At 38.2% G+C, this 23,456-nt stretch overlaps 1 protein-coding gene across 2 annotated transcripts in view; it reads left to right on the plus strand.

The window, feature by feature from the left end:
• Positions 1-23,456, plus strand: part of LOC125969198 (zeta-sarcoglycan) — a 170,765-nt gene that overhangs the window by 101,052 nt on the left and 46,257 nt on the right. For both annotated transcript variants that reach the window (XM_049721032.2, XM_049721033.1), the window contains exons 2-3: positions 832-1,041; positions 18,010-18,111. In XM_049721032.2, the coding sequence (XP_049576989.1) occupies positions 832-1,041; positions 18,010-18,111 (312 nt within the window). The remainder of the gene's footprint in view (positions 1-831; positions 1,042-18,009; positions 18,112-23,456) is intronic.

A 23,456-nucleotide genomic window follows, 5' to 3' on the forward strand; every position in this document is an offset into this window, starting at 1 on the left:
AGCACAATGAACAATCAATCTTATGTTATTTGTAGATTATTTCCAGCGGTTAGAAATCCCTATTGAGCAGCAGATGGTCGCTCTGCAATGTTCTGCATGTCCGTGTGTGTGTTGTCATTTCTATTTTGTTGTGAAATACGGTTTTAGATAAGGCTAGACTAGACGCCTCCATTTGGCCATTTGTTTACATATATGGCCAATGCCACTGTTTGTGGAAATACAGTAATACTGCTCTCTCTCTATCCATCATATTCACCCTTCCTGTCTGTGTTTCTACTACTCGTATTGAATTTTCATTTTTCTTTGCTTACCCGCAGGCTCACTTATAAATAAGACACCTAGTAAAATGGCAATTGTCAAAATAATTGTCCAATGATACCTCTTCATCTAAAATCAATCTTCATTATCTAAATGTGTTGGCAAAATGGTTTTTCGAAATCCATTTTACAATCTGACAAGGTTATCACTGTGTAATAAACGGATGCAATAGAAATGTGAAATAAGAATTTTGCATTGGGGGTTTCTACATGTGATCATGAAATATTGTCTTTGTCTTTAGATTTGGTAAATCAGCACATGAGTACTGTCCAAGATTATTTTTTTACTCTGTGTTCCAAGAATCTGTATACCTTATGACCTCCTTGTTCGTTGCCGCAAGGTCGGTCATGTTTAGCAAGTATGACAGCAACTTCCAGAAGACCTCGTAGGCTGCGATCTGTTCATCTGCTCTATGCAATGTCCGAGGCTACTGCAACAAAAGTGTCCAATACAGTGTATGTGTGTGATATTTCACAACCCTATTCAAAAATTATGACACATTTGTTCTTTCAGATGACTCAGGAGCAGTACATTCTGGCAGCGCAGCCAAACTCCCTGCACCAGCGGGGGTCATCAGTGTGCGGAGCCCAAATGTACCCTGCGGTGGGAATCTACGGCTGGAGGAAAAGATGCTTGTACTTCTTCATTCTCCTCCTTGTCGTCACTATGATTGTCAACCTGGCGCTGACCATCTGGATCCTCAAAGTCATGAATTTCACTCCGGTAAGAGGCGAGCTGCCTGTGTGTCATTAAAATGACAAAATGTTATATGGGTCAGTGCTCATGAGGGAGTTTATGTGAGGAATGCTTTTAGGGGTGGTTTAAAAGGTTTGCTGTCAGGTAAAAGAAAGGTTCTACTATTTGTGAATTACTCTAAAATGTTTAAGAAAATGTGCTCAAGAAACTAAGAGGTGCTACTTTACCCAGCTTCTGTGTTTGTCCAGGTGTGATGTTTGCCAGTGGTATGGATTAATTTCAGTTTTCACAAGGTCATCAGTTAAAAAATACTTACGTAATTCTGGATCCAACTATTAAAAATATATAATCTGGATTAGCAGTGGCATATTCCAGTCTAGTGTTGTGTCAAAATAATTTTCATCCCATTCTACAAAGAGCAACATTTCTTTAACTCCAAACTCTGTCCGCCAATCAGTCTGGGTTCATCTACTTTCAAGCTAGACTCATCCAAGGGTCACAGGTCCCAAGCAACCAATATCCCATATCGCCTCAAGGAACCAAAAGCTAAAACTCTGATAGAGAGTATGCAAATGGTGCAGCATTTCACCTAGCTTATGTTTCAATATATATGAGGATATAAGAGCAGCAGTAAAAAAAAAAAAAAAAAAATCAAAGGAAGGAGGGATGCAGTTAAAAAAATATGTATGCCTGCGGGATGGCAGCCAGCGCAAGGTATAAAAAAAAAAAAAAAAAGAGCAGAGGATATTTCATTGGCTAACGGTGTGAAAAACAATATGGAAAACCACAAGACCGGAGTCGTAAAGGCAAGAGGCGAGAAAAGGGGAAGAAACATCAATAAAAACAAGTCAAAGTGAAATAAATAAAGTATGATATGAATATATTAAAGTGCTAGCCATATAATAAACTGTTTTCATCATCATTAGTAGATTTATGACAATATAGCCAAAGCTTACACTTTAAAGACGTGATTTAGAATTTTTAAAATTGAAGAGCCGAGCGCATTATGCTAAAGAGAACTGTTTTGGGGTGGAAATAGTGTCCATGAAATGTTTCACAATTCATTAAGGATGTACAGTATAGCATGCATGCTCAGCATCTCCCTTCAAGCATCTGCTTTCTTGCTCCATAGAGACCCACTGATCGATTTTATTGCTTGCCAGAGTAAAAGTAAAGGGATGATGAGTTGGAAGGCGGGTGTTGGAAACATCAGAACACCTTTCAGTTGGACTCACAACTAAATGGAATCACAGATGGATTTTTTCCCAACTCATCTGATTTGTATAACTGGCTGCAGGGATTTGATGAAAGTCTTTGTTCTGTTTGTGGTGACAAATACAGACTATTGAGCAAGGGTCACCAACTCCGCTCGTCAAGGGCTACTAAACATTGTTTTCGACGTTCACCACACCTGATTCAAAATGATCAGCTCACCAGCAATCCCTGTACAATCATCAACTATCTTGATTATTTCACACCTAAAATACTGCCTCGGAGGACGGCATTTGGTGACCCCTGACCTTACTCTTATGGTCGACTGGGGTTAAATTAGAACGTCTTGGACAATGTGATTTCTGATAATACACCCGCACTCTTTTTCCTGTGCTGCAGTTAACCCTCCGACTGCTGGTTGCTTCTCCAAGGCTTTCATTGAGATTTTCTTCAATTACAGAAACCTTACTGGATTTTGTAGCACCTTTATAAATTGTGTGTCTAGAGCCCTGGTTTAATGAAACAACTCGTGCAGCTAAAAAGGAGTGCTACAAAGTTAAACATAGGTGGAAGAAATAGCTGCAGGTACCTTATGGAATTGTAAGACTGCTGACACTGCTACCAGAGCATCATTAACGAGGCCAAAAGAGAACATTTGTCAACCTTTATTAAGGCTAAGCATCTCAATCCACATGCACTATTCAAAACTATTGACTCTATTCTTCACCCCCTCAGCCTATTGAGACAATCTTCCTCTGAAATGTTTAATAAAATCCTCTCGTTTCAAACTCCACATTTGACCCCTCTATCCGTGTCCCTTTTTTGGGTGGTGCTGAATTCTTTTGAAGCTGTTTCCTAGAGGTTTTTAGAGAATGTGGTTTGCCACATTTAAGCTGTCCAGTTTCCCGTATGACGCTGTTCCTCCTCATTTCTTAGAGGAGAGCCTCTCGAGTGGTCAGTCAGTTTTTGGCTGTTGTCAACAGCACTACTGAAAAATAAAATAAAAACTTGGCCTTGATCAAGCTGTGTTGAATTCTAGAGTCATTCCCAAGCTGCCTTTTATTTTAAAAATTCAGGAGAAAAGTGGTGCACACTCAGCTGAGATAGTTTTTGGATAAACATAACGTCATGGAGGTTTTTCGGTCAGGTTTTAAGATGCTGCATGGATTAGACTTAGCCCTGTTATGATTTTTTAATGACATCCTCCTGGTAATGACACTGGAGACTGCGTGTCTTATTTTGTTGGACCTGATTTGATTCGGTGGACCACAAAATCGTGTTGGTTCATTTGATTTTTTGTAGAATTTATTTTAAGATTCTTTCGTTTGTCTTTGAATCCCAACCTTTACTCTCTGAGCTCCTCCACTAATGCATAACTGCCCGGGGCCTCAGGTCAGTGGACCGGACGCTACTGGAGGTACTGAGGATTAAGTGGAGGAGATTCAGAGGGGACCAAGGAGACCGTTGCCAGTCCCTCCCTTTGGAATGATATCTCGTTAAATATTTGGCAAGCGCCCTTATTGTCAGTCTTTAGAACTCCTCCTAAAACACATTTTTATTCTTTGGCTTTTTACTCAGCATGAGAATTGGCATTGTTTTATTGTGTTTACTGATTTTATTTTATTTATTAATTGTTTTGAGGATAAAGCGGTTCAGGAAATGGATGGATGGATGTTGAGTTTGATTTTAACTTTAAGTACAACACTGCATGCACCCCGTGGTTATTTTTTAATTCCTCCATAAATAAAGTTGAGGAGAGAGTTGAGACCTTGCCGTATTTAGTTCTGACTGAAAAGGTAGACCAGAAAGAGATTTGTTTTTGAAGAGACAGTTTTGGCAGTAAATGTTGGTGGAAGGCATTGGCTCAACCTGTGTTTGAAAGGCAGAGGGAGTCAGCAAGGATATTCATGTATGCACATTGTGCCAGCATTTATTCAGCACCTGCGCCTGCTGATGTGTGTCAGTGGAAGCCAGCCTATTCATGCATTCATGTGTGCCTTCCTCTTTCAAATATGTGAGCATTTGCTGCAGAAATATTAATTTTCAGCTGACATTCCATTTATCCTGCTTTCCTCCTCAAGGTTGTGCTACAACTTTGCAGTTTTAATCCCTCGTCACCAAACAGATCGCATAGCAAAGTGTGTGTGAGCGGGTAAATTGTCTCAGTTTGACGGAGGTTTGACTTTTACTATCAGTTTGTGAAGTATTTTTTCATTATTTTTAAATGTGGTTGTTTGCAAAACACCATGGAGAGAGACGTTAAGGTTAGAGCCACAGCATACTAAAAAAAAATAAAAAAAAATATTATTATCATTATTGTGTTTGTGGAATTGGTATTTTGTACCTAAAAAAATTTTATTCCCTCAACGTACTTTGCATAGCAATTTATATCTTTCTTTCAAGAGCCATAAAACTATGTACATACGTCTTCATTTTTAGAAACGGGAACATTTCCAATTTGGCTTTCTTGTCTCATCAACCCCGTTCTTTGCAGCCCTAATGATGTACCGGAAGCAATAGACTAGAGATCTATAATTGGTACTTGATAACTGTGCATGCATTTACATTTCACTGTATATTATATTAATCCACAAGGATGCAATGGTTAACAAGTACTTGACAAATTAATATGATGTCACCATCTTACACTGTCACTGGAGAAATTAATTAGATTTTCTCACATTAAACAAACTGTAAATATAAATGGCATATGAAGGCAGATTACTGCAGGAGAGAAAAGCCAAAGCTTTCCGAATCATATGCGGAGCATTGTCTTACTGATTTTTAGCCGGACTATTTGAATTTGTCATTTTCTTAGGCTGAAAAGGGCAATAGGTACACGATCTCAATTAGTGACCGGGCTGCACTTTACTGTCATGGCTGCCGTAGTCATTCATGCTCACCAGATTTGTGTACATTTTCACACTTGCCAAGAGTATCTTAAGTCGTTCAGCAAATATAAGATGAGCTCTCTGTGGAAAAAGGAAAAAGCATATCCATATGTGCAGAGTAAGTGTGTATGTGTGTTTATTTGCATGTGTTTATTAGTGTTTGTTAAAAGAAAAGAGTGTCCCATTGTGCAGGCTCAGCTTCTCCCATCCGCCCTCTGCCTTCAGGCTCCTCAGGGACATGATGAGCTGATCTGTTTTGCTCCCTGATGAAGTGGAAATGAGTGGGTGATCTGTAAAGAAAGAAAGGCAGCATTTTAAAAGTGACTGTTAGTGTCAGTGGTCGCACCCATGGTTTGTTCACTTCCTCAAGAACATAACAAACAATGTTCTGTGGTAGATGTGGGCTGTTCACTTCCTCAAGAACATAAAAAACAATCTTCTGTGGTAGATGTGGGCCACACAGTTCTTTTGTTGTTGCAGATCAGGTAAATCTAACACTTCAGTACAGGAGAACATCGCCATCTTAATCCTTATCAGTGCCCTGTAAAAGAATAGCAACCCTGTACAAAGATGTGTTCCATATTTCATTTTTTGCATCACACGAGATTTGCTTGTCATGTGATGGGCATGGTTTGTTACTGTATATTTTTCCTGAGAAGTTTTGGATCATTTTCTTTGCACTTTGCTATGCTCCGTGTGTGCTGTTGAAGGCAGTATTAGCACTGAAAGCTGCTTTACTCAGCTCCTCTGCCTCTCAACATCATTATGGCTGCTCACACCTGCACACTGGAGTTTATTGCATACACACACCGGCACACATTTTTCTCATTTTGTCAGTAGCGATGCTGACCCGAGGTAATGGGAGAGTCCGGCGTGAAATGTACTGTCCTCCTTTGACACGCACTCTTTTACCGCGCAAACAAACATGCATAGACATTCACGCACACTTTAACACTCACAGATACACAAAAAGAGGTTAATGCCATAGAACAATTGAGTGCTGGCACACTTCAATTGCTTGGATAGTCAATTCATATGCTGCTTGGTGCACAGCCACAAGTACATGCGCACGAACACACACACACACACACACACAATACAAAGCAGGGAAAACCTATATCATTGAGTTTGATATATTATTATCTTGAATGCATCCATCTAGATAAGTTAAAGAGAAAAAAAGATTGTTAATTTTTAGGGGGCAGAAGCAACTTGGTGATTGGGCATAGCCTCGTATGACCCGCTAGTCGGGACAGGTTTGTGTATTTGTCATATTAATGTTCCGTCTCTAGTACATACAGTATGTCACAATTAATGGAATAGGACTTTATTGTCTCTTTATATTTACATTCTTGAAATGAGTTACAAAACAAAGAGGTTATATATGTCTTTGAGTCCACAGAGGAAAAAAAATACAAAGCTAGAGATAACCACCTCTGTAAAAGCAAAGATATTTTTATGGTGTCAGCAACATTTTCAGTTTGATGTTAGAAAAGAACATAAAAACCTGATTTGTGCTTTTATGCATAAACGCAACCGCCCGTGACAGCTCAATTTGATTTAGTCAGCACTATAGTCTTATTATCTTCAGTAAAAATATGTCCAAAAAAATGACACAAAAAACACACACGGTGAGCCTAACGCATCCTTTCAGTGTGTACAGATCTATAAGATCTAAAGCATGTGTGTGTGTGTGTGTGTGTGTGTGTTTGTGTGTGTGTTAAGAAGAGGATTTTACATTTAGTGTGTCTTTAATGTATGTGTGGGGATGTGAAATAGCCATCAGTCAGCAGTTTTCTACTTGTTATCTCAGCTGGCACTCAATCATAGATATTAACAATGATAAATAATGAACACACACTCATTTTTCAGGGCCCCAGAGTGAGGGTGTGCGTTTGTGTACTAATAGGAACAAGTGTGGTACTTTAAGTGTTTGTCTCGCTGTGTCTTAAGGGATCAAGTTGCTTATGCTGAGTTTTATGCTGACGTTGTTGTTTGTGTGTTATTTCCTGTGTTTATTTCATGCGACATGATGCCATGCTCTCATAGCTCCTGACCCAAGTATAGAGTGGTATGTCAAATTAGTGGCACAACAGTGCCGTTTAAATGTTGTTATCCCGTGGTTTTAAACAATGTTAAACCACTAGGAAGGATGTACTGTGGTAAGTAAGCATTCATCCGCATATCATCTCATTAAAACCATTGTCCTGCCTAATTTCCCTCACTGATTTTCTAATGGGATATTCCAGAATGAAAACTTTCAGCGATGGTGTTTTATAACGTTTCAAGAGATACTCAGATGTCTTAAACTGAATCATTTAATGGCGCTTGATATTAAGTAGGAATCAGACGACAGAGCAAGTCACTGTTCTAATTTTAAAGGCTGCCTACCTCTTTATCAAGTAAACTGTATATGGGGTGTGACAACAAAGAAATGAGACTGTCTCAGCCAAGCTCATGACTCAATGCAATTTGGCTAACTGCTTATGTGTGGTTCAACTTAAACTATTTTTCTTTAATTGTATCATCTCTCACTTTGTGGCTGGGGCTTTTATTTAGCAAAGTCTTTGTCACACCACTGGAGGTGGCACAATTACAGAGCAACAAAAAACGTGGATACACACGATTCTGAAAGCGATGAAGACATCTTATGTATTTGTGAATTTAGTCAAATGTGTTCCTTTTTATTATTTCAGGTTAAACATCATCATTTTATACATTTAAGCGATTCTGAAGCTTATTTTGGAAATAAGAATCTAAATTGAAAAGGTTTTTTGAAGATGTATTTTATGCTGTTGAATCGCTAAACCACAACCCCAAGAAAATATTTTTTTAAAAAGCAGAATCCAATGTCCAAAATCCTTTATGTCGTCGCTGCAGTGGCTAAAGATAAAACAACGTGCACAGCCATGTTTTCGTATGGGCCCATCTTTGTCTCAAATAGAGATGACAGTCCCTGATCCAAAATCCAAAGCAGCCCCTCGGCATATACAAGCACGTGTCACCGGTCCCATTATACTAATTGCACTTTAGGAAAGTGTGGTTATGTCTTGTCGAATTTACTGCTTTAGTCCACAACATGTTCTGTTCCCTTAGTGCTTTTCGCCTGAACTGTGATTTAATTGTATCATGGTCAACGTAGCGAGCCTGTCTTGCGCCCCAAGGCATGCATGACAGGACCAATCCGCAGCTGATCCCCTCTACATCCCTGCGCTGTACTCTTTGTTGGGACCTACCTGGATCTCCAGTCAGTCTGGACCCGGTGAGGTCTAATTCTGATTTCTGTTGTTGGTTACATTAGGATAGATGTTTATTTCTTCTTGGAGCTGTTTTGGTTCAGAGGTGCTCCATCACACTCAACCGTTGACATGCACTTTTTCACATGCTTTGTGTTTGAACACTTCAAAGCTATCACAGGTGAAGCGACTATGTTTGTAGCTTCGGGTGTGTTCGGCCGAGCCACACTTCGCTTCTCAGCAATATCCCTCCGGTTTGGCTCATCTGAGGCTCCTGTGAATTTGATCGCCAGTGGCGTTTTCTGCTCATGTCATCATGGTCACATCCTACATGTAATACAGATGACCACAAACAATATCAATTTTTAAGTCATCTTATTTCTAAAAGAAAGATCGTAAAAAGTGGTCCAGCAAAAATAGGCACTATGAAACATGTAGTAAGCGTAACCAAGCTTGAACTGTCTGCTACTAAAGCTTTTTAGCTCCATAATTACCGTTTCACCGCTTGGATAGATGGCTTCTACGCACAGTGCGCTATTACAGCTTAGTTGGCCATGTAGTCACTGGAGGAGAATCCCATCTACACCGAGTACAGAGCAGTGACGCAGAGGGGATCAGCTGCAGATCGGCTTTGGTCCTGTCATGGCCAAGCTGCGCTTCAGTAGCTGGAGAAATTTTAGATGGATGCAAGTGAATTTGCGGACTTAAGAGATGTTCTCATGTTACCGAAGAGGATGGCTGCTGTCTGGCTGCTGTCTGGCTGATGTGCTGAATGTCCTTCTGCTGGGAGATCATTTCCCCTCTCTACACTATCTAATGTCTTTTACTGGACCTTGGGTTATTGGCATCCAGAAGAAATGATGAGTAAACGCACATTTAAGTAAATATTCTGATAGTAGTGCGCCATAATTCATAATATGACTTGCATAGCTGTAGGAAAAAAACTAAGCTTGGTTATACAGCCCAATTTAGATGTCATGGGACATCCTCTACTTGCTCAAGTAACCATGCTTGCAGTACTGTAATAAATGTTATTACCGCAGAAATGCTGATGCTTGGTCTATTATCCAAGGCGAATGTAATACTTTCAACCCTAAATGTAACTTATGGAAGTAATTGGTGATGTCAAATCTGAAATTGTCCAACTGCATGCTGAGGAGAAGACCATAAGCTCTATATGGTAATCCAAATGGGATGCAGGTATGAGCATTTTACTTCACAGATCATACTGAGAATGTACTTTTAATGCTAATCCGAATGTTATGCATAGGAGAACTATAAGCAATGTTCTTATCAATTCATGTTGCTTTCAAAGAGAAGCAGTAGCCTACTCTTGTATAATGTAAAATATTCAGCGATTTAAAGTAAGTAAAGTAATTCTTCCTCCATCCTTGGTCAAAATTGAGTAAATACTAGTCACAGTTTCCATCCGTCCGCAAGTTTGTACACATGTAAATGTGTTTGGACGCGCACATTCTTACATATTATTAGGGAACAAACATTGCCTGAAAAGTGATGATCTCAGAGCAACAAGGAAGCGATATGACATACAGTATGTATGTCTGTAATATTGAATTATCAGATAAGGAAAAACAACAACACAGCCTACAAAAGAAACTGTGCCTGTTAACTAATGTGCTACCCGAGAAAACCATGGTTTCACACACAGCGGTAGCCTCTTGACTGATGACCTGTCCATCTGGGAGTCCAGTCCAATCTCAGGCCTGATGATCTGAAGTTGTGTTTCTTCACACACTACTGCTCTGGGATATTTGTGTGTGAGCACAAGGCACTAATTTGTGTCTTGGTGAGCATACTCTTTATCTTGTCCATGTGAGCATGTGCTATGTTGAACATTTTCATATTAAGTGATTGCCCTTCATTAACACCAGAAAAAAACACCCAAAAACAATGTATGGCCTTTTTTAATTGAGTAATTCCAGAAGTGTCCATTTAATATGCACCTCCGGTGTCAACTCATTTCACTTATTACTTTTTGTTCAATAATGAACATTATGAAGTAAGATAATTTGCTATAAAGGTCAAATTCTGTTGACCAAATAATGAATTAAACAGGTTTCAATGGGAAATGTCACTGCAATGATTTGATGTCATTGTGACCTTTGTTGAATGTGTCACTCATCTTAGTATTCACTGTTACAATCTAAGACAACAACAAAAACAAGAACATAGATAGACATTGCCGTTCTTCATTAGAAGATATTATTATAGAATAGCATGCGTATTTGATTATTTTTGTATCAATTTTTACGTTTGTTCACAACAGAACTTGAACTTTGACCTTATTGCTTATTGATGCGGTAATTTTGTCCGTGTTACAAGAAACATTTTCTGGTACCTTGTGATAGACTGTGTTATTTTCTATATACATACATACAAGGCCCCCCATCGGGGTTGTGCTACCTGGTGTGTCAGCTAAAGTGTTGACAGCCTCCTGGCATGTACGCCACATTGATCTCCGTCATCCACAGATGAGCGCTCTGAGCGTTCTGGGAGGGATCAGTCACTTTGGACAGCAACTTCAGGGATTTGCCACACTGTCAAAACAACATCATAACACTTAGCCACCTGCCTCGTATGGCGTAAGACCACCTGTTGTTGACCCATCAAGACATGGACCGCACAAGCCCTCAGATGGTGCGCTGTAATATCTGGCAAATTGTTTTCGTCCTGTATAGTATATGATGGTGATGGCACCGTGGATCAAACTTGTTTATCCAACACATTCCGCAGATGCGCGTCTGGATTACGACCCGAGGATTTTGGCTGTGAATTTATTTGTGTTCCTCAAACTTCTACACCATGAATACCTAATGACGCCGACTTATTTCAGCAAGGCACTCACCCAATCAAGGGTCTAGACTTGCATGTTTCAGAATCACACTTAGGAAAACAACAAAAGCATCTTTGTTGACATCACATGATTAGAAACAAGGAATTGAATTGAAGCATTTGTCTAACACAGCATGTACAGTACATAATTTAGCTGTGCAGATAGATGACTGCTTAGACACTGCTGCAATGGGAGCTGCACCCACCAGTGTGCTAATGACCGTTGGTGAATCTAGAAGCATGCAGTATGTGACGTTTTACTTTAAAAACGTAAAAGGGAATTGATGTAAATTATCAATTGAGGTGCAAAGCTCCTGCATCTGTGACACGCTTCCATTCTGTGGCAGATTCCCCTCAACTATTTATTTCATACAGCGCTGAATTTTGCGTGATGCATTCGGTAATGCAATTGCAAATCATTGGCTTCTTTGGCTACTCGTTTTAAAGTTACATAATAGCTCTGTCTGCCATTTCTTCAAGTAAGAAAAAATACTTCTAATCAAGTTGCGATTATATCAAGTGCAATCTTGCACATGTTCTCTTAGGATCATATTTACATAGATTCAGTTCTTTCATTATTGTTGCTGAATTAACGTTGACATCGATAGTCACAGAACTAAAATTCTAAAAGAGGTCTCCACAATTGTCAAGCTCGATGTCATGAATTAGTTTGTGGTGACATCCGAATCATTGGGTGACTAAATATCCGAGTATACATCACATTTTCACAGAGATACCGTATTTGTAAGTTAATTCTTCCAAACTAAATTATGTTCTTGCAGAGTTTTGTATTGCGAAATAGTCACTTGTGTTTGTCTCTTCCTCATTTTTGGTCTATCATCTTTCCGCATTAGACAGCAAAGGTACAATTAGTTCAATTTAGAATAATTCATTGACAGTGTTCATTCACTGCAGTAATTTATCTTTATTTTTCATTGACATATAGCTTGGCTGTTAAATTTCAAAACCAATTCTGTTGTTGTTCCAAACAATGTCAGGAAAAAAAACAGACACTTAATTGGCCAGTACCAATCGATATAATGAAGGCCAGATGGCCAATGAGAAATGATTATGTTCATCTGTTGCTTGCAGCATTGTACGCTACTCACGTCCTGAAATGGAAAGACAATTTATTTGTGTTAACTTTTTAGTAAAGGGTTTACCTGACCAGTTCTTAACAATCTAAAAATGCTTGATTGAAAATATCCATCCTTCTGTTTTCTGAACTGCTCATCTTTGTGAGGGTTGCGGGGGTGCTGGAGCCTATCACAGTTGTGTTTGGGTTGTAGGTGGGGTACACCCTGAACTGGGATTTGAAAATGATTCTTTGTCCTGTGGTCGAATCATTTATTGGTCCCCACAATTTTGATAAACTGGGTGGGGCCTTCGTCATTTCACCCACAATACTTAAATGTGATCCATGTAAGATTGTATATTGTCATGCAATGGATTCTATACTTTGCTGTCAAACAAACAAAAAAATACTCCACAGAGTAATGTAATGTTTATTTTCCTTCTAAATAGGGAACAGTTACTTTCATTTTATGGATGATGAAGTAGATACCTTCCTTGACTCCCAACAGGGAGCAACATATTCCATCAGATGTCTTTCAAGATGCAGTGAAAGGAATTGAGATGCCCTTGATACCTCCCAATATCAGTTAGACAAACCCAACGTCATTCAAGTCTGAAAAAAGGGATGAACAGTTTTGAAGACCCACAAGAAAGCCCTTAGAGTACTAGATTATACGGCTGGAAAAATCTCTCATTTGCCATTATCTATTGAAATACAAGAGCATCAGACCATAAACATTATAAACCAATTCCACTCTGTGAGGAGGGCATGACCTTTTTACTTAAACTTTAAATAATGCATTGTTTGACATTGAGCTAGTTTTGATGGGAAAAACATTTCTGTCATTGGTGTGGCATCTCATACTTCATACTGTAGGTCTCAACTTTGCCAAATGCCAGGCATATTTTATTTTATTTTTTTGCCAGCGCAAATACCAATTTAACAGACCGGTTTCTACCAAGCTGGAAGCATTTGTAACTTCTTTTAAATGAAAAGGACTAATGTAAGGCCAAAATGCCAAACTCAAGTCACTGAAATGATTTTGGAATAACAGGTTTCTATATTGAGATGTAAAAGCTACCTTGACCTTGTTTCAGTGAAGCTCACTTCCTTTGGGAAAAGCTTGTACTTTAAGTTGTTTTGTTTTGGTAATCGTGCCCTATCCTTCATATTTTCAATCTGTCAGTGCCTCTCCCATTGAGTTTTAGATCTCTCACTTTTGTTTGTTTGCTCACCTCAAATGTTCATTTTACCACTTTCTTTCATCCCTTCTCTTCTACATTTCACTCTCCATCTCTCCCGGGCCAGTATGTTTAACCAATATGTCTGCAGTGACTGACAGCACATGAAAGACCCTTGCCTAATATGCACTCATTTAATCTTGTGGGTGAAGATAAAAAAAATATATATTGGAAAGTTGAGCACATGCAGGCAATCACTTTCAAATATGCATGTCAATACCATAGCCTTGTCAGCTCTTTACACAAACAAAAACTCAGCACACACACTTCACCATCTGTCTACATGCTGCCATGTGTACACTGCACTGATGGATTGGCTAGAGGCATACACACACTGTCACATAAACAAACACACCCACAAACTGAAAGGGTTCCATGCATAAATCACATGCAGTTTTGTGTGCAGACAAGCTGAAACAAACCCACGCTATTCCTATTTGCACATAGTGCTACCTCGCGGTGTGTCGAAAGGTCTCTTGAACATATTTTTGAGGATGACTATGTTTACTAACTCGCATATATTCACACTGTTACTCCAACAGTGGAGGCACATCTTTGACGTATTGTGTTCCTCTTTCAACGCAGCACAGTCTTGACTCTTGGCTTTGCTGTCAACCTTACAAAAGAAAAAAAATCTCTAATGCAGTTTTGTAAACTCCTTTGCTAGTTTGATCCTAAGTAAAGTGGAACCACAGTTTATTCTGGAATGCAGTGATTTCTTTGGATTGGATTTACCGTTTTTTTAGTTTTTTTTTTAAAGAATATATTCTAATGTGATTGGAATCACTCTGTCATAAAATTTGTGATTCATTTCACATTGGGAATCTTTTACCTCCCATTGTTTAATTTGCTATGGGGGGGCAATGCTGAATTAGCTCGTGTCGATGTAGCCATACTGCATTGACATTTGCATTTTTTGTCATTTACTAGAGTAATGCTATCTGTTCAGTAATGCTATGTTCAAGGACACACACACACACACACACAGACTAAGAAATCACTCCCCATAATGTTTTATTTCACCTGCCGTCCCTCTATGAACAAAACCTCTTTCACATTTCATGTCTAATTGAGTTATCTCCCCTGACCTATAAGGCCACAGAAGTTTATTTGTTTTGGAGCCCATTTGTTGAAAATTGCCCATTCCAAAATGACACTCATGTCATGCTACACCGTGACACAATCCACAAGGTACAGCAGGTCAAGCATCTAATTTAATGCCTTCCCCAGGCAGGCACTGACTACTGTCTACTGTGTCTGCTGTGCTGGTTATGACTTCATTTCCACAAAGTCTTATGCACTCTCGTCAAGAACACAGAGTGCATCCTGCACCGACACACTATGCAGCTTCATATTAACACAGACCAGCACACATCACCTAACATTAGCTCCAACACATCCATCAACAACATAGCCAGTCATATATTTTATACACTGCTTGGTATTCAGGTCATATTAGTCCTAGTCAGAGAAGTGACCGGGTTGTTGCTGTGCATGGAATTTAAACCGCATAAGGTATCTTCTGTCACTCAATAATATCCTTGTCATATTTTAATTTGGCTGTTTAGCATTCACTGTAACTAGTCAGGTCTATTCTTAACTTAACCCTTAAATTTATGTGGGACACGGAAGTTCATGAGTGTATTGTATAGTGCATTATCTAGCACTCTATACGTGTGTAAATCATACATCGAACTTTTTCAGGTCCAGGATTTTTCATTTTGTCATGTTTGATAAATGTATTTAACCTTTTCAGAGATATTGGTGAAAATGTTTCATATTACTCAATCTATAATAAAGTATTCCATCCATCCACTTTTTGCTCTACCTCTTATCCCCATTAGAGTTGTGGGTAAGATGGAGACTATCCTAGTGGACTTGGGGAGAGAGAATTGAGGTACACCCTGAACTGGATGCCAGTCAATCATATTACACTTAAAGAAACAGAACTTTAACCAGCAGTTTACCAAGCCTTTTTTTTTTTTTTTTTTCAGAAAAAGATGTGTGCTGGAAGATTTGGAGGGCATTTGACCACTGAAGCAACTGCTCATTCCAAATCTGAGAGCAAGGTCATGAAGATAGTTAGAGCAACCTGTAAAAGTTTGAAATCAATACTGTAGCTAGTGTGGCGTTAGAATGATGGCAGTGATATTTTATTGTTTATTTATTATGTCTCACCGATGGTATTCATATGAAATAAGGATGTTCAATACCACATTTTTCAGAATGATACCAACTTCAATGTAATGCAGTGTCATACTGTAATCTATTGACTGTTGGATTTTCTTTTGAAAATTACTTCTAAGCCTATTTCAAAATATGTTTCAACCTTGAAAGTGAACGTTTTCTTTTCTCGATTTAATGCTCACCTTCAAGTAAAAAAAAAAAAAGGAGAAACATAATTTTGCCCTTTTTTCATTAGCTTGAAAATCCAATGTGACATCTCGCCCCATGTAGATAACTTACTTGAGGATGGAGCAACATGCCAAATATTCACACTCTCTATTTGATTGCTTATACGTAACTCTGCACAGACTAAAGAATATGAACAAGACATGAATACAAAATATAGAGCCAAGACTTTGGTCTTTCATTTGGTACATTATTTATATAATATTTTTCTAGTCCAAGAGATACACTAAAGTGTAAAATGTGTGACATTAAGCCCCGGTCGCCATGTAATGGCAACATAGTATGGCTGAAATCTTACTGGACAAATAATATCATGTATCCACATACAGTACTGGAACCAACAGCCCAGGGATATTGTAAATGATCAAAAGTATAGACTGTTGAGAAATGTGTATATTAATATAATTTCATGGGTCAAGTATTACAATTTGGGGTGTAAATGTAGGTCAGTGCTTCTGTTAGTGTTTAGGCCATCAGGCAAGGCCATTATTGGCCATGACAGCTCACCTCTGTTGTTTTGTCCTCTTCATCAGCGCACAAATGCTCTTCAAGGTGACAAAATGCCACATTTTGCGGGAGAAAATATTTTTGAGACCGATATTATATTGTAGTGTGCTTAGTTATAATAAAACTGTTTGGCCCAGTTTGCACCTGGTTGTACGGGTCCGTTCAGCTTAGTACATTTAGTATGAATTTCTGAATGGAGCCAAAATATCTGGATATGTACAAGTTATGTATGTCGCAATATATATTTTTTTTAAATTGCATGTTGCTGTAATATTCATGAGAAATAGTTTCCTTTTACTTGATTGTTTACTTGACTGGAGTGTGTACTTGCATGTTCTGCTTGTACTTTTTGTTCATTGTTTGATTCTGTAGATGCTTCTCCTGTGTTCTAATGGGGATGTGTGTTTTTCCATTATGCTTGTGTTTTGGACTTTTCAGACCTGTTGTTATTTTTTATTGAATAAGCGTCATGCGCCACTGTTCATTTAATTTAATGGCCGCAGATCACAGAAAACATCTGGCTGGTTTTTGTTATTGATTTTTTTTTTTTAAATCCTTTAACGGACTGCCAAGTCTGATATTCTGGGATTTGTTCTAGATCTAGGTGTGCATTAAATTGCACTACTACTAAAATACTTTGCATCACTCATGCGCTACCAATTTTGGTACGCACTTTAATAATGCTTAGCTTATTTTTTCTAATACGCAATTTAAATATGGGTTTCTATACGTAATATGCATTGAAGAAAAGAGCACACGAATATAATGTTTTCCACGTGAATGAGAGATTTCTTTTTCATCCATCAATAACTTTTATCTTAGGATTTTGTTTTGATAGAAGCATCTCTTGAGCCTGTCTCTCTTTGAAACTTTCTTCAGCTCCTCGCCCTTAATTCTCCCATTCAAGCTTTCTCACGCCGAAGGTTTCCAATTAGAAAAGATGTTTTGGTCTGTTGCACCGGCAATTAAGGATAATTAACAATAGCATCTTTCCACATTCAGTTCCATTAAAAAATATCAGACATTTCCATCGATAAATGTGATTATGAAGGGGAAAAAAAGTCAAGTGCCCAGCAAGTCAAACTCATTCGTATTCATCGTAGCCACTGTGTCAGGTCAGTCATTATCGCCTCATCGTGTAATTGAGACAAGAGTGAGCTCAAATATTGACAGCAAAGTCATTCTCTGTACTGATGTCAATGCTTCTGTCCTTGTTGAAGACATTTTTAAAGATTTTTATAATGTCAAGTGACAGTAAACAAGACTGTTTTTGTACCAGGTGCTTTCCCTTGACCGAAAAGAAATTAGACTCATCACTGTCACACTCAAATATCCCACCAATCTATTCCATTGAGTTTATTACACACACTCAGTCTGTCGTACGATCCTAAAAATTTTAAGTCGTATTTTGACTTGACGTGACTGCATGCATTGTCATATCCTCAAACGTGACCCTTCATGCCAAAAATGTCCTTGAAAAACATACACTGTTCTTCTGTTATTATTAATATGTTGTGGCTGTTCTCCCAAGCAAGCACTGACCACCATCACCCTCTCTCTGGTTGTAGGAAGGAATGGGCAATCTGCGAGTGACCAAAGAAGGGGTGAGACTGGAGGGGGTGTCTGAATTCCTTTTGCCTTTATACGTCAAAGAGATCCAGTCCCGAAGGGTAAGTGTGGAAATGTAAGGTTTTGCCTACAAGTGTAAAGTGCATCTGTTGCATGGTTTAAATTGTAGTCTTTAATGTTTAATGTGGGGTTTCTTAATTGTACAATACTAATAATTTAAAGTAGTTACAAGTCCATACACTTGCTCGGTTTGTGAAATCATTGCAATTACGCTACATCACTTACCGCAGAGGTAGCACATATGAAAAGAAAGATTCAAATCAATTCTGGATCCCACCAGAGGAGCCCAGTACAGGTACATGATTAATTTTTGTGGGTGAAGAACACTGGTGATGTTTTTTTTTTTTTTATTCAGATCTGCTTGAAATTCTTTTTAATATAATTTGATCTCCACATCTGTCAAAAAACAAATGCAACATCTTTCAAAAGACTTATACAGTTCAAGTACTGCATACTACACTATACAATTATGCTGCCAAAAACGGTAGGCTACTAAATACAAATGAGACTTTTACACACATTTCCTGACAAATATATGTATTTAATTTTTAAAAACACTACAGTAGTATAGTAATAATTCAACATAATTCAATCTAAGTCAAATTGTCATCAAAATGGTTGTGCTTACAGAGATATTGTTAATAGAATAAAGCTTATTCTGATTCTAAAAGCTGTTTTTTTTTTAAAAAATACAGGTTTTTTTTTAAATTTTTGATGAGCACTGAGTGTTTCAGATTATCTGGAACCAGATTGTTTGTGTTGTATTATTTATTTTTGAGTTACCCCCTTTTTTCTTATCACATTGATAATACTAACCTTATTTAGTTTACTTTAACTCGGGATTTCAATGTAAATAATACATAGGTCATAAATATGAATCTTAACCAAATATTCAGGCTTTCCCAAGAAGGTATCTATCAAAATTGTGCGTCTGTGGATGCATGCGTGAGTTTTTGTATCTCACTACATGTTCTGACATTTGATTCAAAATACCTCCATCCATCAAACCCACCCAGAATTGTCATTGATTCTGTTAGTGAAGGCGACATAGACAATGGGTGCGCACTTAGAGCATGCTTGAAATGGCTATGTGTGTAAAAGCGTGTGTTTGTGTTATTAGGGCAGCTACACGAATGACACAGGTTTTGTGCATTTATAGTGCGATGGGACGGGAAAATAGAGGGAAAAGTAAAAAAAAAAAAAAAAAAAAAAAATCAGTCTTTCAATCCAAACTTCTTCCCATTGCTCCAGCCATGAGATTATTGCAGCTCTAGGATGATATTACACCATTTATCCATTGCGCCGTTTATCAGTGCGAGTGGCTTCAGAAAAGGATGGAGCTGTGGAACATCAATTGGAGAGTTTGGAGGATGTAATTGAATTCGATGTCCTTTCAAAGAACCCAGACATTGAGAGTAAAAGACGTGGCAAAACTTCGCCGACTACTGCACTCAGTACGACAATATGAATTCAATGTTTTGGTACTTGCTTGACATGCCTAAAAAAATGTTGGTGTGTATGTCATTATTGGGATTTATCACAAGACTAATCGTAATGCAACAACAAAAGATTGTGCATGTGTGATTTTGCGTGTTTTTGAGTGAATGTCTGTTTTATATTGTCGAAACCTGAGTTTTAACTTTTTAGTATCATTATTGTAATTATTACTGTACATTGTAACATAGTCTATCTTAAATATATGGTTGAATATTATAAAGTATTAACATGCCTTTTAACAAGTTTTGATAAATGACTAAATAAAAATGAACAACTTTATAAGACAAATAAGAGGAATCAGTACCAGTTAAAGTTGTAAAACTATTCTAACCTAATTACTATGATGAATTCTTTGAATATTGTTTTCTATTTTCCGAACAGGCAGCAGATTATTTTGCTTCTTGTACAGTAGATAAACTGATGGATCATAAATATTAAACTTTTAGATTGTTAGCATGACATCCAGTCTCATCAGATGCTTGTCCAATTTCCTTACACAAAAGAGGCTGAAGTCAGTTTTGACCAAATCTGAATTGTATGTTCACATTGACATGAAAAAAAAAATCTGATACATGTCATATGTAGGTAAAAAAAGAAACCAGAATTGACCTGCAGTATGATAATGATCTTCTTTTCAGTAGATGGACTGTCTCCTATTTCGACATTAACAGCTATCACAATTGACCATAAAGGATGCAGCGGTTGCACTGGTTAAGGGGAAACTTGCTGAATCGGAAGTATATGGAACTCCTGGAGGACCCAATAAGCTACTTTATGAGAAGATACACTGAGAGATAGGCACTTAAAAGGCAGAAAGAAGGGGTGAAATGAAGATGACAAGCTGGAAAGAGATAGCTGCAGATAAATGAGTGACCACAAATCAATGACCGTACAAAGGGTTGATGCCACAAATTTTTCTTTTTGCAAATGTTCACTCTATTTGAATTTAATGCCTGCAACACATTCTAAAAAAGCTGGGACAATTTCATGTTGACCTTTTGTAGTAAACATGACCTATCCTTTTAACAAAACTCAACAATTATTTGGAAACTGAGGTTAATTGTTGTTGAAGCTTTCTTAGTGGAATTATTTCTTTTTTTTTTTCTTTTAATCAATCCAATAACTCCTCATCCGGAAATTTCCTGTACCCGTACCCTAACTATGCCTCTAACTAAGGCCTTTTAACAGATCCGTTACTGTGTAAATAAGAATCATCTGGTAAATTATTTTTGTCTTCATTTATAATGCAAAGTTATATAACAATGAACACTTAGGGAAAGCATCGTGTTGATGTGCTATACTTGTCTTGTTCGTGTCCATTTATCAACCCGGAGATGTCAAATTGGATTCACTTTCATTGGGCATTCATGCATCCCTTTTACTAACAATCATACATTAATAATGATGCCTTAAAAGGAAGGAAATCTTTTTATAACCCATGATAAGTTGAAAGCCGATATACTGTACAAATATTTACACAGTCAGTCACACACGAGTCCGCGTGCACACAATCACACAATGGCTAACAGTGACAACTCAACTGAGAGAACGGCATATTTCTCAGAGCGACACATGGAGGAATGTAATTCCTGAGTGGTGATGAAAGACAGGATAATAAAAGAGCCGTGAATATAAAAACATAAAGAAGGAGGTCTTTTTGCAGTAAAGTAGTCAGAGTGAAGCAACCACTCCAAATGGGAAGAATGAAATGAATGAATACGGGTAAATGGGGCGCCAATAGGAAGCATGTTTATTGCCTTTTACACAATTGCACATATTATTTCGAAAGCTAAGATTCACAGGACTGGTGCCAGGATCCGTGGATCTGGCCACAGGAGGAAAAATGATGATAAATTGATAATAACAAAATATTAAATTGAAGATACCATCATGTTTGTCCATGCCTTTTTCATTTGTTTGTTTTTTTAAAGTAATTCTGCTGAACTGCAACTCAAAAGCAATATCTGATTTTTACTGGTTCATTGAAACTTTTATTACTATTGTTTTTTTTTATTATTATTAACAGAAGGGTAGCAACAATTTCATCCATGTGTGTATATTATTATGTCATGCTTGTGTTCTACACACTGCACCTAATTTCCAATTCTGCTAGGAGGGACATTTTTCAATTACATTACCTTTAGCCACCCAGTATGCAGGGAGATGACGACAGATATGTGTAAGGTGAAACACATCAGCATGAGTGCAATTGGAACAGATGGCTTCTGTAAAAGAAGACATGATATACTGAATTTACAATACTGTGCAAGTGTTCTACGCCACCACTGTCCATGTAGTTTTAATTGACTTTTTATCTATCCCAGCTGACTTCAGGCGAAAGGCAATCTCAACTGGTTGCCAATCAGTTGCAGGGCACACATATACTGTCCAGCACAGAGACAGACATCCATTCACACCTTCACTGAGTGGGAAGTGAATCCATACTGCCTGCACCAAAGGCGAATTTGGAGTACCACTTCGCCGGCAGTGACTATGAAGAGTATATGTTCGTAAAAACTCCATCCTCCGAACCTTCACAAGAAAGTGCTGGGCACTGATTTAGTTGGTGTAGCTTGGACTGCACAGGAGTCACCACCCCTTATATCAATACCAAACCCACATATCAAAATAAAAACAGGCTATAAAAACTAGGTACGTTTTAGGTTATACAGTACAATATATGTTTTTAAATAATACTATCAATCATTGTAACACTGGCACAGGCAGGAGCCTCTTGTGCAGAGCGCTGGAGTTGGGTGAGATGGCTCCAATGAGTCCAGTAGTGAAGAGGATCCATTTTAATTTATTTCAACTTCATTCGATTGCAAGTTGGAAAATAATGTTCATATAGCCTAAATGAATTTTTTTTAAAAACCAAGACTGTTAAAAGGGCTGAGATTGGTCTTTTCAGCGAATAATTATATTTGAGAGTAGGTATTCTTTTTGATTTTATTATTTGGGGGATGTGACGCAGTGGTAGAGTGGTTGCCTTACAATCCAGATGTTGGGGGTTTAATCTTCAACCACTGTAACCATGCCAAAGTGTCCTTGAGCAAGACACAGAACCCCCAGTTGCTCCTAATGGCATGTCATCAGTAGGATGTGAAGCGCTATACAAGTATAAGCCATTTACCATTATTTGAGGAAGGCACCGATGGTACTGTTTACTCTCCAATATAGTCCTGGCAATGCCCATCAACTTCTGTCAATGAGCAGATCAACAAACACAGGGAAGACATACAGCACTACATTTTTTTCTTTTTCTTAAGAAATGAGCCTTGGCTGAGGTCTGCGCTCTTCTGAGTGACATACTTGTTATAGTATGTCATTATATACCTGCTACTGAGACAAATGCAGTGACACCTTTGGCACTGAAGTGTGTATTTATGTTGCATGACTGGAGAGCTAGGCAGAACTTTGAACCAAGAACAATGGTGCTTTGGCCGGAAACTCAAATCAGCGGACTGTTGGGAGGGCATTTAAAGGCACCGGCGAAGCTTTGGAAGTCCTGAAGCAAGGATGATGTGGACAGAGGATAAAGCTGTTCCGTTGCCAAAATTTCTGCCAGCTCTGAGAAACTTATCTCGAACCAGCGCTTGGAGCCTCTTACACAAGGCATGTGCTCTGTGACAATAAGGGTTCGGGAGGAGGGAAATAGCTGGCAGGATAATTAAAGCTACAGTCCTTGACCACTTTCAAGGTAAGAAGAGGTGAGATTGCTAAACTGGGAGATTCAGTCAGATAATAACACCAATTTTAAATTTGTATGCATTCTTTATCTAGATTTGAGTCATGTACTAGCTCTATTACCTTGTCTTTGCCCTCATTAGATCTTACAGATAAGTTTGAAAAGACATCCCTCAACCAATACAAAGATCTTGGTGGAGAG

This window comes from Syngnathus scovelli, chromosome 5, assembly GCF_024217435.2.
Source record: "Syngnathus scovelli strain Florida chromosome 5, RoL_Ssco_1.2, whole genome shotgun sequence".
Classification (NCBI taxonomy): domain Eukaryota; kingdom Metazoa; phylum Chordata; class Actinopteri; order Syngnathiformes; family Syngnathidae; genus Syngnathus; species Syngnathus scovelli.